Source organism: Trachypithecus francoisi, unplaced genomic scaffold, assembly GCF_009764315.1.
Source record: "Trachypithecus francoisi isolate TF-2019V2 unplaced genomic scaffold, Tfra_2.0 Lachesis_group2, whole genome shotgun sequence".
NCBI lineage: Eukaryota > Metazoa > Chordata > Mammalia > Primates > Cercopithecidae > Trachypithecus > Trachypithecus francoisi.
The window spans coordinates 153,842,101-153,857,715 of record NW_022681465.1 but is presented as its reverse complement, the minus strand read 5'-3'; the positions used below and the strand labels follow the sequence as shown (position 1 = coordinate 153,857,715).

Genomic DNA, 15,615 nt, shown 5'->3' with positions numbered 1-15,615 from the left:
CCAGGCTGGTCTCAAACTCCTGGGCTCAAGTTCCTGAGCCCACCTCGGCCTCCCAAAGTGCTGGTATTACAGGTGTGAGCCACTGCGCCCAGCCGTGTAGCAGCTTTATTTATAATAGCCAAAAATTGGAAACAGTCCAAATGTTCACCAGCTGATTAACAGATAAGTTATGGTACATTCATACCATGGAATACTACTCAGCTATAAAAAGGAATGAATCACTAATACACACAACAGTGTAGGTGACTCAAAAGCATTATGCTAAGTGAAAGAAACCCAACACAAAAACTGCATCCTACATGCTTCCATTTATATGAAATTTTTGAAAAGCAAAACTTTAGTATTACAAAGTTGATCACTGATGGCCAGGGCTTGAGGGAAAAGAATTGACTACAAAAAGCCTGAGAGAACTTTTGTAGATGGAATAGAAAGGTTCTTTGTCATGATTGTGATAGTTGTTCATTCAGTTTCTCTAAACTCACTGAAGTAAACACTTTAAATTGCTGGATTTGTTCTTTATAAATTATACCTTAGGTTGGGCACAGTGACTCATGCCTGTAATCCCAGCACTTTGGGAAGCCAAGGCCAGCCCAGGAACTTGAGCCCAGGAGTTGAAGACCAGCCTGGGCGACATGGCGAAACTCCATCTCTACAAAAAAATACAAACATTAGTTGGGAGTGATGGTGCATTCCTGTAGTCCCAGCTACTCTGCAGACTAGGGTGGGAGGATGGCTTGAGCCAGGGAGGCGGAGGTTGCAGTGAGCCATGATCAAGCCACTAGACTCCAGCATGGATGATAGAGCCAAACCTTGTCTCAAAAATAAATAAATAAATAAATAAAATCTCAGTAAAGCAGGGGCTTTTTTTTCTTTCTTTCTTTTTTTTTTTTAATTAGTTGTTATCTCCTTTGGCCATGAGAAAATTGGCCTTTGGGGTTCTGAAACTCCCACTCACTGAGAAGGATCCATTTTTGTGACCCTTATAAGTAAAATCATTCATTTCTGTTTCAGAGACAGAAGAGATGGGTGATGAAGAAGTTTTCTCCTGGTTGAAGTGTGCAAAGGGACAGTCCCACGAACCAGAGAATCTCATGCCCACGCAAATTATTCCTGGCACAGGTAAGGAAATTCCTTTTTTAGATTTGGTGGAAAAAATGTTTTTAGTTGAGATAGCCATATACCATAAAATTTTTTGAAATGATTTAGCCTGATTTTTTCTTTTAAGCATCATCATATTTCTCTGAGAATTTGGATGATGATGATGATGATGATGATGATTATTGAAGAGACACCATCTGCTCTGTCACCCAGGCTGGAGTACAGTGGTGTGGTCATAGCTTACTGCAGCCTTGAACTCCTGGCCTCAAGTGATCCTCCCACCTCAGCCTGTCAAGTAGCTAGGACTACAGGCATGCACCACCACACCTGGCTTATTATTTTATTTAATTTTTTTTTTTGTTCAGAGATGAGGTCCCAGTATGTTGCGCAGGCTGGTCTTGAACTCCTGGCCTCAAGTGACCCTTCCACCTCAGCCTCCCAAAGTGCTGGGAGTATAACCATGAGCCACTGTGCTTAGCCAAATTTGGATCTTTAGATGTGTATTAGTGTGCATATGGCCACTACACACTCTGCTCCCCATTTCTGATTAGAGGACCTGGTCTTGTTTCCAGATACCATTTCACATATCTGTGATTGGCTGGACCAGAATGAAAAAGCCAGTGCCTAGGCTTTCAGAAAGACTTCTGGTTTAGGCTCGTAAAACAGCTAAAATGGTCAGGTGTGGTAGCTCATGCCTGTAATCCCAGCACTTTGGGAGGCCAAGATTGGAGAATCACTTGAAGTCAAAACCAGATTGGTCAACATAGGAAGACCCCATCTCATATAATTAAAAAATAAAATAAATCCAGCTGAAGGTAATAAGATATCTTGAATCCATGAGGAAAACAGCTTGCTCAGCAGTAGGAATGAATGGTCATGTTTGTGTCACAATCCCAGTTTACTTCAGTGATTCTTCCGGAAGTTCTGTATGCCTAGCTTCTGTACTTCCATTAACATACATGCATTGAAGGTGATGATTCTGCCAAACTACTGCCTGTATTATCCTCTACTTAAGAAAGCTTTGCCACAGTCCAGCCACGGTGGCTCACACCTGTAATCCCAGCACTTTGGGAGGTTGAGGCGGGTGAATCACTTGAGGTCAGGAGTTTGAGACCAGCCTGGCCAACATGGTGAAACCCCATCTCTACTAAAAATATAAAATTAGCCAGGCGTGGTGGTAGGCACCTGTAATCCCAACTACTGGGGAGACTGAGGCAGGAGAATTGCTTGAACCCAGGAGGCGGAGGTTGCAGTGAGCCAGGATCATGCCACTGCACTCCAGCCTAGGTGATACAGTGAGACTCTGTCTCCAAAAAAAAAAAAAGAAAAAATTTTGGTGGAGCATCCCTGGATCCCTTATACCCCACTGCTTCTAAGCCAAAGGGTTTCCTGAGTGCAGTGGTAGGGTGCCTGCTCCCTGCAGGTCTAAGTGTAGTTAAATATTTACCCATATAAAGTTTACATTGATCTATTAATTAGTTTTTACCTTTTTTTTTTTTTTTGAGACGGAGTCTGGCTCTGTCGCCCAGGCTGGAGTGCAGTGGCCGGATCTCAGCTCACTGCAAGCTCCGCCTCCCGGGTTCACGCCATTCTCCTGCCTCAGCCTCCGAGTAGCTGGGACTACAGGCGCCCGCCACCTCGCCCGGCTAGTTTTTTGTATTTTTTAGTAGAGATGGGGTTTCACAGTGTTAGCCAGGATGGTCTCGATCTCCTGACCTCGTGATCCGCCCGCCTTGGCCTCCCAAAGTGCTGGGATTACAGGCTTGAGCCACCGCGCCCGGCCTAGTTTTTACCTTTTTTTTAAGTTATAACTTACAGTACAGTATACAATTCCAAATGTTTACACTCTTTGAGGTGGAGTCTCACCCTGTCACCCAGAGTGGAGTACAGTGGGACGATCTCAGCTCACTGCAACCTCTACCTCCTAGGTTCAAGCGATTCTCATGCCTCAGCCTCCCAAGTAGCTAGAATTACAGGCACGCACTATTATGCCCATCTAATTTTTGTATTTTTAGTAGAGATGAGATTTCACTATGTTGGCCAGGTTGGCCTCAAACTCCTGACCTCAAAGCAGTTCTTCTGCCTTGGCCTCCCACGTGCTGGGATTAGAGGCGTGAGCCACCACAACTGGCCAATATTTACACTCTTGAACACTAAAGAATCTACCCCTAGAGTTTCTCCTGGAGGATACTGTGTTAATGTTTACTAGAAGAGGGAAAGGAGTATAGCTTAGTGCTCAAAAGTAGCAGAACTTTAGGGGTAGTTATACCTGGGCTAAAGTCTTAGTGCTTCTGTTTACCAGCTTTATGTACTTGAGCAAATGACCTAACTTCTCTCAGTCTCAGTTTGATCATCAAAAATTGAAGATAAAAACAGCTACCTTATTGAAATGTGGTAAGGATTGAGGGAGATAATGTAAAGAACACTCTTAGCATAATATGTGGCATATACAAGTATTCTAGTGTTATTTTTATTGTTTACCTTTTTTTCCCAGCTCTTTACAATATTGGAGACATGGTACATGCTGCCCGGGGCAAGTGGGGAATTAAAGCAAACTGCCCTTGTATCAGTCGACAGAACAAATCTGTATTGAGACCTGCCGTCACCAATGGGATGTCACAGGTAAACTGGTGTGTGTGGGTATAACTAAGTGAAGCTTAAATTTTTTTGTACCAGGATATGCCCCCTTTTCAACTCTGTTATGCCATACTACTGTAGGATTCCTGAGGAATCAGGAGATGGGGAAGCCTTTCTAGAGAGAGCTTAAAGGACTTTACTCAAAGGATTTTAATTACTCCTGATTGGTACAGTCTCTCTTCATTCATCTTTAAACCGGTTCATGGTTGACTGATAGCACAAAGAGATTCTTAGCATCTTGTCAAGATACATACCTCAGGGTCTTTGTATGGGTAAAGAATATAGAAAAGGTTGCTAAAAATACTGCTGGTCTTGAGTCTTATCTGAGAAGGCACATGGTCCCTATCACTGGATTCATCTCAGGTGCAGAAGACAGAAATAGGAAGATTGGCTCACTGAGTTGGGTTCAGAGGCAGTGGTTTTCACATTGCTCTGTCCGTTTTTGTTTTATTTTGTTTTGTTTTGTTTTTTTGAGACAGAGTCTTGTTCTGTTGCCCATACTGGAGTGCAGTGTCATGATCTCGGCTCACTGCAACCTCTGCCTCCCAGGTTCACATGATTCTCATGCCTCAGCCTCCCAAGTAGCTGGGACTAGAGGCATGCGCCACCATACCTGGGTAGTTTTTGTATTTGTAGTAGAGACAGGGCTTCACCATGTTGCTCAGGCTGGTCTCAAACTTCTGACATCAAGTGATCCACCCACCTTGGACTCCCAAGATTCTGGGATTACAGGCACGAGCCGCCGCACCCGGCCTGGTTTTCTTTTCAGACAGCCACAACCAACTGCTTACATTCCATGGCCTTTCTGGCAACACTGCTACAACATATCGTTGATGATAAGAGGCACAGGGATTAATGCTGAAGGGTCTTGAGATATATTTTCAGTAGAGTTGACTATATAGATTATGCAAATACTCTAGATAGAGCAAATTATGTGGAAAAATCAATGAGTAATAAACATTTATTTAGCATTTATGTGTGTCAGAGTTATGCTAAACCCTTTGCATATACTATTTTATGTAATCCTAAGAACAGCACCACGGGGTCATTTAAATTTCCAATTTGCCATTGCAGAAATTGTGTCAGGCGTGCTAACTCTTTATTTTAGATTAGAAACTTCAAGCCTCGTTCACTGATCTTTCCACAGAGCCTAGCCTGGTTTCTGGCATGTTGTAGGACTCAATAAATATATGTTGAATTAAAGAATGTGGCCGGGCGCGGTGGCTCAAGCCTGTAATCCCAGCACTTTGGGAGGCCGAGACGGGTGGATCACGAGGTCAGGAGATCGAGACCATCCTGGCTAATACGGTGAAACCCCGTCTCTGCTAAAAAATACAAAAAAAAAAAAAAAAAAAGCCAGGCGATGAGGCGGGCGCCTGTAGTCCCAGCTACTCGGGAGGCTGAGGCAGGAGAATGGCGTAAATCCGGGAGGCGGAGCTTGCAGTGAGCTGAGATCCAGCCACTGCACTTCAGCCTGGGCGGCAGAGCAAGACTCCGTCTCAAAAAAAAAAAAAAATAGAATTAAAGAATGTATGAAATGCCAGTTACAGAACAGATTATTCTTCCCAGACCTATTTAGTATGTGAAGCCATTACTAGTTGTGTTGTATTTTTTTCTACCCAAGGACAGCACTCCAGTCATGTTGGCCTTCTGTGTTTCAGCTTCCTAGCATAAACCCTAGTGCCTCTTCTGGAAACGAAACTACCTTCTCAGGCGGAGGAGGACCGGCACCAATAACAACTCCAGAGCCGGACCATGTTCCCAAAGCCGACAGCACTGACATCAGATCTGAAGAGCCTCTGAAAACAGACAGTTCGGCATCAAATAGCAATAGTGAACTGAAAACCATCAGGCCTCCTTGTCCTGACACGGCCCCACCCTCCTCCGCCCTGCACTGGTTGGCAGATTTAGCAACTCAGAAGGCTAAAGAAGAAACAAAAGGTGAGATGCAGGCAAACCTCTGTTCTGTCTGTGGTAGAAGTCATGAATTTTTTCCAGGATTCTTTGAACTCATACATTATCATGCACATTTATGAAACGTGCTACTTGCTTTCTCTGGCTAATCACATAAAAATGAGGGACTGCCTTTCAACTTCTTTCTAGAAGTGGAACTTCTCTAAAAAGGCAGATTCCTGGGCCCTACTCTGGATCTCCTTAGTCAGAATTTATACAAGGGGTTTTTTGTTTGTTTGTTTGTTGTTTTGTTTTGTTTTGAGACGGAGTTTCACTCTTGTTGCCTGGAGTTCAGGCTGGAGTGCAATGACGCGATCTTGGCTCACTGCAACCTCCGCCTCCTGGATTCAAGTGATTCTCCCGCCTCAGCCTCCCAAGTAGCTGAGATTACAGGGATGCACCACTACGCCCAGCTAATTTTTTTGTATTTTTAGTAGAAACAATGTTTCTCCATGTTGGTCAGGCTGGTCTCAAACTCCCGACCTCAGGTGATCCACCTGCCTCAGCCTCCCAAAGTGCTGGGATTACAGGCGTGAGCCACCATGCCCAGCCACATACAATACTTTTAACAAGCTTCTCAGATGGTTCTGTTATACAGCCAGGGTTGAGAGCTAGACTTAGAGCAGAAGTTTTCAGCTGGGCAAAAGAATCAGCTGGGGAATGGTTAAAAATGCAGATTCCTGTATCTCACCCAGAACTATGAAATCGGAATCTCTGAGGGTAACAATCTCCATTTTTAACAAGCACTCCAAGTGACTTCAGTACAGGTATTCTGGAGATACCCGTTAAACACTATCTTAGAAAGTGAGGGAGATGGAAGATGGATGACAACAAAAGGCAGTTTGAAATTCAGATCTGGTAAAGAAGTAGTAGGAGAGCTTCTCCTTGGCTGTGCGACCTCCTATAATTCTAGCTTGTAAGGCTTGACCCAAACAAACCATACACAGTTTGCCGGGGGTGCAGGGGAAGGGAGAGAATCTTTCCTCCTTCGCATGTGACTGATTTTCAGGGGTCAGTTGTGTGCTGAAGTATTCCTTTTTGTACCTAATGCTATTCCTGGTTATGTTCTTACAGAAGCAGGGTCCCTGAGGTCGGTGCTCAATAAAGAGTCTCATTCGCCCTTTGGGCTGGACTCATTCAACTCCACTGCAAAGGTCTCTCCGTTGACTCCAAAGCTTTTTAACAGTCTGTTGCTGGGTCCCACTGCCTCCAACAACAAAACCGAAGGGTCTAGCCTTCGAGACCTCCTTCACTCCGGGCCTGGAAAACTTCCTCAAACCCCCTTGGACACAGGCATACCCTTTCCCCCGGTCTTCTCTACATCCTCAGCAGTAAGTGTCCTCTCTGCAACTCTAGCCTTTGCAGCTTTTCCATGAAAGAACCATCAGAGATCAGATAATCGGGTTAGAGGGTACATGGGTGATTTGTGTTCTCTACATTGTCAAGCTGACAAGGTCTCTCTTTAAAGTTTTGGGAATGTTTGAGATCTTTTTAAGTAGTGAACTTTTTGTACCATGTTAGGAAGTCTGTAAAAATTGAGATTTTGAAGTTTTTCAGTCATCAGCAGAAAAGTTAATACACTGATTACTTCTTTTTCTTGATAATAACAGGCATTAATTTTTTTTTAACCTGGACAGTACATTTTTATTGTATTCTTGGATATCTAATAGATGTCTCAAACCTTTAATGCATCTAAGCCTGAACTCCTGATCTTCTGACCATAAGCCTGCTTCCCCTTAGTTTTCCCCTACTGGTTGGTGACATCTCTGTCCTTCTCATTGCTTGCACCAGAAATCTTAGAATCATTTGGGACTCGCGTGTCTTACCTTTCATATCTAATTTGTTAGCAAATCCTTTCAAATTTGATCTTTAAACTATATTCAGAATCCACTCATTTTTCATCAGCTCTTTTGCTTCCTCTCTGTTCTGAGCCAACATCTTGCCTAAGTTTTTGCAATAAATTCCTTATAGGTCCCCTTGTTTCTGCCCTTTACAACCTACAGTGTATTTTCAACACAGTAGCTAGAGTGATTTTTTTAAAATATAAGTCATCCCATGGGAGGCTTTTTATTAAGAAATAAAAATTAAAAAAGAAATGAAATGAAAAGGAGAAAAATAATAAAATGTAAGTCAGATCATATTACCTCTGCCTGAAATCCTTCAAGGGCTTCCTTTTTCTCTCATAAGATGAACAGAGTCCTTATAGTGCTTACACATGAGTAGAGTCACGCACCTGGACTCTGAGGCCATAGCCCTATCTGTTCATCTTCCTCTCACCTCTCTGACTTCAACTATCACTCTCTGTCCTGTTCACTCCACTCCAGCCACACCCACCTTCTTTGAACATGGCCAGGCATGCTCCCTCTTCAGGGCCTTTGCTCTTGTTATTTCCTCCACCTAGAATTTCTTTCCCATGTAACCACCTCACTTGCTTCATCATCAGTTCCCTCACCTAACTCCTGAAATGTTACCCTCAGTAACCCTTTCTTCATATATCACCCTTCTGCACATACCTATTTTCACTTCTTTGTTTTTTTATAGCACTCATTACCATCTGACCTATTACATGTTTGATTTTCTGTCTCTTGCCTCTCCTAAAGGCATTTTTGACTATTCTGTAGTATATCCCCAGTGCTATGGTGTTTGATCCAGTCATGTTTAGTAAGCATTTATTGAATGAATGAATTAACAAGGTACAATATCTGAAAGATAGAAAAGAGGCTGGGCACGGTGTCTCACACCTATAATCCCAACACTTTGGGAGGCTGAGGTGGACAGATCACTTGAGGTCAGGAGTTCAAGACTAACCTGACCAATGTGGTGAAATCCCATCTCTACTAAAAAACTACAAAAATTAGCCAGGCATGATGGCACACGCTTGTAATCCCAGCTACTCGGGAGGCTGAGGCAGGATAATCGCCTGAACCTGGGAGGCGGAAGTTGCAGTGAGCCAAGACCACACCACTGCACTCCAGCCTAGGTGACAGAGGGAAAGTCATCTCAAAAATAAATAAATAAATAAAATAAAAAAGGTTTCGAGTGAAAAGTTTCCTTTGTACCCTTGCCTCCCAGCCACCTGTTTCCCTTTCTAGAAGTCTCCAGTGTTTCTCAAGATATGATAATTCATATGTATGTTTTTCCCCTTTTATACAAATGTTCTACACCTTGCTTTTCTGATTTTTAGTTTATATGTCCTGCAGATCATTTCAAGTGAATACATAAACATGTTTCTTATTCTGTTTTATGACTAATGCCTGAAACGTGATGAATTGTGGGTGACTGAGCCTTCTATACAATTTGGGTTATTTGTTTCTCTTTTGGATAAGTAACTGTTTTTTGTATTTTTTTTTTTTTTTTTTGAGACACAGTCTCACTCTGTTGCCCAAGCTGGAGTGCTGTGGCATGATCTCAGCTCACTGCAACCTCTGCCTCCTGGGTTCAAGCGATTCTCCTGCCTTAGCCTCCCAAGCGAGTAGCTAGGACTACAGGCATGTGCCACCACACCGGGCTAATTTTTGTATTTTTAGTAGAGACAGGGTTTCATCATGTTGGCCAGGCTGGTCTCGAACTCCTGACCTCAGGTAATCCACCCGCCTCGGCCTCCCAAAGTGCTGGGATTAACAGGCGTGAGCCACCAAGCCTGGCCTGGATAAGTAACTTTTTAAAAGCAAACAAAACAGTTACTTTGGGTACTGTTTCATGTATACTTGCTCATCATACCACCAGTTCTTTTTCTGATTCTCCCATGATGTTACATGATTATACATACTTTATAGAGATAGGGATTAGTAATACTGGAAGCATAGGATTATCCAGTTTATAAAAGCTTCCCCACCTTCAGTTCTGTGACCTTAGGTATGTCACTTTCATCTCTGGGCCTGAGCTTTCCCATCAACTGAAACAGGTGAGTGATTCTCTGTGGGATAATAGTGAGGGAAAAATGGAGAGTAGGAGACTGCTTTCAGAATGTACAGTTGCTCTTGGACACTCTGCTACACCCTTCATTGACGTACTCCCTGGTAGAAAACCACTGCCTTGATAAGTTACTTCAGTTACTTAATTGAAGTATTGTATCCCTTGGGCATGCTGGTTAGGAAAAATTTAGAACCCCCAAACTAAATGACCTTATTCCACTCAGTTACAGCATTTGATGATCCCTGTAGTCTACATGCATATGTGCTTTGTATACTGAATGGCTGATGCCATAGGTATTTCTCAGGTCTCAGATCTCTCAAGGCAGAAGGGATGTGTTATACTTTTCTTTCCTAAATGTTAAGGTAAAATATGAAGGATAAAAGAATTTAAGATGTTGACTTATTATCCCCCTTCCAGTTGTAAAAGACATTTTAATAACTTTTGTAGAATTGAATCAGATAGGTCAGAACTCCTTGTGAATACAATTGTGAGACAGTTTTTTGAATGCCATTACCTGATGGATTTGTGTCTGATAGGGAGTGAAGAGCAAGGCCAGCCTACCCAACTTTCTTGACCACATCATTGCCTCAGTGGTAGAAAATAAGAAAACCTCAGATGCTTCAAAGCGGGCCTGCAACTTGACTGATACCCAGAAGGAAGTGAAGGAGATGGTGATGGGGTTAAATGTGCTAGATCCCCATACTTCTCACTCCTGGCTTTGTGATGGGAGGCTTCTGTGTCTCCATGACCCCAGCAACAAAAACAACTGGAAGATCTTCCGGGAGTGTTGGAAGCAAGGTCAGGTAAGCAAGAATAAGTCGTTCCAAGGGCCAACTATCTGCCTGCCTACCACAGCCACCTGGACAATTCCAGGTCTCTCTTTTTGCCAGGGAGATTTAGACATAGTTAGGTTATTGTAATAGCCTTGCAACTTCGAGTTGTTTTGAGTTTTTAAAAGCAAGGAGATGGTCAGGCACAGTGGCTCACGCCTATAATCTCAGCACTTTGGGAGGCCAAGGCAGGCGCATCATCTGAGGTCAGGAGTTCAAGACCAGCTTGGCCAACATGGTGAAATCCTGTCTCTACTAAAAATACAAAAAAGAATTAGCCGGGCATGGTGGTGGGCGCCTGTAATCCCAGCTGCTTAGGAGGGTGAGGCAGGAGAATCACTTTACCTGGGAGGCAGAGGGTGTGGTGAGCCAAGATGATGCCACTACATTCCAGCCTGGGCGACAGAGCAGGATTCCACCTCAAAAATAAATAATAGGCCGGGCGCGGTGGCTCAAGCCTGTAATCCCAGCACTTTGGGAGGCCGAGATGGGCGAATCACGAGGTCAGGAGATCGAGACCATCCTGGCTAACACGGTGAAACCCTGTCTCTACTAAAAATACAAAAAAAAACTAGCCGGGCGAGGTGGCGGGCGCCTGTAGTCCCAGCTACTCTGGAGGCTGAGGCAGGAGAATGGCGTAAACCCGGGAGGCGGAGCTTGCAGTGAGCTGAGATCCGGCCACTGCACTCTAGCCTGGGCAACAGAGCAAGACTCCGTCTCAAAAAAAAAAAAAAATTTAAAATAAATAAATAAATAAATAAAAGCAAGGAGATTACTAAAAACCCACTTTGCATCCTCTTGTTTCTAAGCTATATAGTTCTGTGTTCTTAAAAAGGCAGTCGAAATGTCTGTTAGGTGGTGATCTGGCATTGATGACACTTTTAGAGAAGTATGATTTTAAGATGGGGCAGAGGAGGGGCTGGAGGTAGGTAGTACTTTTCTAGGTAAATGTTTTAAGGCCACACAAGTTTTTTGATAGTGTGATAACACTCCCTACTTTAAAAACTTGAGCAGGTGCTTGAGGAAGGGGAGCTCATGGCATCGTCATTTTCAGTATGAGGAAGTGTTCACGGAGTTGCACTTGTTAGCTTTTTGTCCTCTCACCTCAAAACAGTGGTAGGTATTAGGGCAACAAAAGTGATTTCCCCAGGGTGAGAATCAAGCATAACAATGGAGTAGAAGCATTTCCTTTCACTTTAGTTGACATGTGGAAATCCATGGATTATACAACTGGGAAAGAACAGTAGAGCTTCCTGGAGAAGAGGAGGCCCTCCTCAGGAAACCCTCCTATTCTGTCTCAGCCCTAAAGCCGGAAGTTTTTCCTCGATTGCTCTGATTGGGATATTTTTGTTTCCACAGCCAGTGCTGGTTTCGGGGGTACATAAAAAGCTCAAGTCTGAGCTCTGGAAGCCAGAAGCCTTTAGCCAGGAATTTGGAGACCAGGATGTAGACTTGGTGAACTGCAGGAACTGTGCTATAATTTCCGACGTGAAAGTTCGGGATTTCTGGGATGGTTTCGAGATCATATGCAGTAAGTAGCTTTCATATCTAGTTCAGTAATAGCAGACTGGAAAATAAGTATCTATATGCCCAGCTCTGCCCTTGAATAATAAATTATATTCTGGGGCATAATAGGGACTTGAAAAAATAAATTAATTAAAAATTAAAAACAGCCAGGCGCAGTCACTCACTCCTGTAATTTCAGTCCTTTTGGAGGCTGAGGCGTGGATCACTTGGGGTCAGGAGTTCAAGACCAGTCTGGCCAACTTAGCGAAACCCCGTCTCTACTAAAAATACAAAAATTAGCCCGGCATGGTGTGTGCCTATAATCCCAGCTACTCAGGAAGCTGAGGCGGGAGAATCACTTGAACCCAGGAGGCAGAGGTTGCAATGAGCCAAGGTGGCACCACTGCACTCCAGCCTGGGTGATGGAGTGAGACTCTGTCTCAAAAATAAATAAATAAATAAGTCCAAATTATACCCACTTGGTGGGGGAACATTCTGCCCTGGTGCCAACTCTGTAGCTTACATGGCAATTGCATGACTCTCAGAGCATGCCTAGACTTAATCATGTGATTGCATGGGCTGTGCAGAGCACTTTACTCTGAGGAAAGGGGATAGAATCCCTGTAAGATGGAAAAATAAGACACACACTGAAGTAGTGAGTGAGGAAAACAAAGCCCACCTAGTCCATTATGGGGGTTTACAAGTCTAAAATAAAAGGTTAGTCTCCTAGGCCGGGCACAGTGCCTTATGCCTGTAATCCCAGCACTTTGGGAGGCCAAGGCAGGTGGATCATCTGAGGTCAGGAGTTCGAGACCAGCCTGGCCAACATGGCAAAACCCCATCTCTACTAAAAATACAAAAATTAGCTGGGCGTGGTGGTGGTCGCCTGTAATCCCAGCTACTCAGGAGGCTGAGGCAGGGAGAATCGCTTGAAACTGGGAGGCAGAGGTTGCAGTGAGCCAAGATCGTGCCACTACACTCCAGCCCAGGTGACAGAGGAAGACTCTGTCTCAAAAAAAAAAAAGAGGTTAGTCTCCTAAAACTTAGTCACTGTTGAAAATCGGACACCAGCCAAACCAGCAGATGTTTGTGGGAGTACTCTCTGTCTTCCAGAACGACTACGGTCAGAAGATGGGCAGCCAATGGTGCTCAAACTCAAGGACTGGCCTCCTGGGGAAGATTTTCGAGACATGATGCCAACCAGGTTAGTGACCTGCGGTGGTGTCATCTTCAGAAGCCATCACAGAGTAGTCACAGAAAAGTGAACTTTGTCTATTGGCTTTCTTCCCCTATAACAAGCTAAGTCATCTTTCCTGCACTTTCATAGGTTTGAAGATCTGATGGAGAACCTTCCTCTGCCAGAATATACCAAACGAGATGGCAGGCTCAATCTGGCCTCTAGGCTACCTAGCTACTTTGTAAGGCCTGATCTGGGCCCCAAGATGTACAACGCCTATGGTATGAGGGAGAGGTTAAAATTGCTCTTTTGGGGGACTGTTGTTCTTATTTCAACTATAGAGGGAGATCTGTGGTCAATGTCAGGTATAGAGATGATTGCAGGCAAGTGCTAGAGAAGTGAATAGTATCCAAGATAGTCTTGAATATGTTTGCTTTTGTCATACTGGTTTTCGTAACATCCATGTGTGCCCAAACCATAAGCTTACATGTCTCCAGTAGTGAGGAAATTTCATGTCAAAAACTGTACCTAAGGAGCCATATTCTCGAGTCTAAGAGACTTGACAAAATAATAATGAAGAGGTCTGAGTACCATGCTACCCAGCCAGTGCTTTGTGAAGGCCAGTGATGACCTAAATCACAGTGAAAGCTCAGCTTTATCTGAATACACCTAATGCCCGTATCTGTTTTGTTTTTCATGGAGAGATCGTTTTTTGGAGGTAGATTTGTTCTGTGGCCAGCGTCAATGAGAAATCAGTCTTAAAACAGTATAAAAAAGATGAAAGTGATTTCTTCATAAACAAATAGACTTCACTCTCCTAATTTTACTCATTTAAGAACACCCTTGAGCATATTTTCAGATGTAGCGTTGATGTGGATTCTTCCGAATATTGGCCCTTCACCTTGCATGTTTTTCTTTCTCCTTCAGGGTTGATAACAGCAGAAGATAGAAGAGTTGGTACAACAAATCTTCATTTAGATGTGTCTGATGCTGTTAATGTGATGGTGTATGTTGGGATTCCCATCGGGGAGGGTGCTCATGATGAAGGTATGCTTTCTAGAATCTGCTGCTTCAGGATGGTGAGGCTTTGTCTTGGGAATACAGTTGGGTGTTTTCATCCTTAGGGCCAGTGGCTTTTCCTTTTTCCTTTTCCTTTTTTTTTGGAGGCAGAGTCTCGCCTTGCTCTGTCCCCCAGGCTAGAGTGCAGTGGCGCAATCTTGGCTCACTGCAACCTCCGCTGCCTCCCGAGTTCAAGCAATTCTCCTGCATCAGCCTCCTGGGATTACAGTCGCCTGCCACCACGCCCGGCTAATTTTTGTATTTTTAGTATAGATGAGTTTCGCCATGTTGGCCAGGCTGGTCTCAAACTCCTGACCTCAGGTTATCTGCCTGCCTAAAGTGCTGGGATTACAGGCATCAGCCGCTGCACCCAGCTTCTTTTTTCTTTTCTTATTCCCCTAGTGGCTTTTTCTTGTTTCTTCCAGGCCTAATGGGAAGTGGCCAGTGGATGTTGCTAGGTAAAGGGGGAGGTTCTAGTAGAGAAGAATACCACTTTGCATATCTTTGACTAGAGTCTCTTTCTAGAAATGCTACCCTTTTCTACTTTGTAGCCTCACAAAGAGAAATGAAGGTCAGCTGTGGAGTGACAGATGATAAAGCCAGGACCTTCATAAAAATGAAGCATAAAAGTGATATTTTGCTGTATTTATACTTCCTGCCATCTTAGTGTTAAAATTAATACATGTTCATTATGGAAATTTTGGAAAAAGGGATACTTTTTTAAAAGAAAATAAGTAACTCAAAATCTCAAGGTTCAGGGATAATTTGTTTTGTTTTTTTGTTTTTTTTTGAAATAGAGTCTCACTATGTTGCTCAGACTGGCTTCAAACTCCTGGGCTCCAGCATTCCTCCCACCTCAGCCTCCCAAGTAACTGGGCCTACAGGCAAGGCCACTGTGCCTGGCTTTACATTTGCTTTTTTTTTCTTTTCTTTTCCTTTCTTTTTTCTGCAACATCCGCCTCCTGGGTTCAAGCAATTCTCAGGCCTCAGCCTCCCAAGTAGCTGGGATTACAGGCATGTGCCACCACACTCGGCTAATTTTTGTATTTTTAGTTAGAGATGGGGTTTCACCGTGTTGGCCGGGCTGGGCTCGAACTCCCAACCTCAGGTGATCCGCCTGCCTCAGCCTCTCAAAATGCTGGGATTATAGACATGAGCCACCATGCGCAGCCTACATTTGCCTTGGATTCTGCACACCTGCAACATTCATGATGGTGTTTTTTAGGTCATTATAATAGACAAGCATTAGAAGCCAACCCTCTTCACTTGCCGGTGATGCTTTATGCTTTGTGGACTTAAATTCAGAATCCTAGTGTTTGAAGGGGTCTTGAGAACATACATAGGCTCCATATACTTGTAGCGGAAAATAACCTGCAAGTTAAACATAAGATATGGCTACACAGTTTAAGCAAAAAGTATGTGTTAAGGAGAAATTATACC

General features: G+C 43.7%; 1 protein-coding gene across 1 annotated transcript in view; it reads left to right on the top strand.

Moving 5' to 3' along the window:
• Positions 1-15,615, top strand: part of KDM3B (lysine demethylase 3B) — an 85,829-nt gene that overhangs the window by 61,087 nt on the left and 9,127 nt on the right. Inside the window, exons 12-20 of the mRNA XM_033181090.1 lie at positions 1,012-1,119; positions 3,593-3,720; positions 5,397-5,676; positions 6,763-7,019; positions 10,140-10,406; positions 11,793-11,964; positions 13,053-13,143; positions 13,267-13,397; positions 14,044-14,163. Of these exons, the coding sequence (XP_033036981.1) occupies positions 1,012-1,119; positions 3,593-3,720; positions 5,397-5,676; positions 6,763-7,019; positions 10,140-10,406; positions 11,793-11,964; positions 13,053-13,143; positions 13,267-13,397; positions 14,044-14,163 (1,554 nt within the window). The remainder of the gene's footprint in view (positions 1-1,011; positions 1,120-3,592; positions 3,721-5,396; positions 5,677-6,762; positions 7,020-10,139; positions 10,407-11,792; positions 11,965-13,052; positions 13,144-13,266; positions 13,398-14,043; positions 14,164-15,615) is intronic.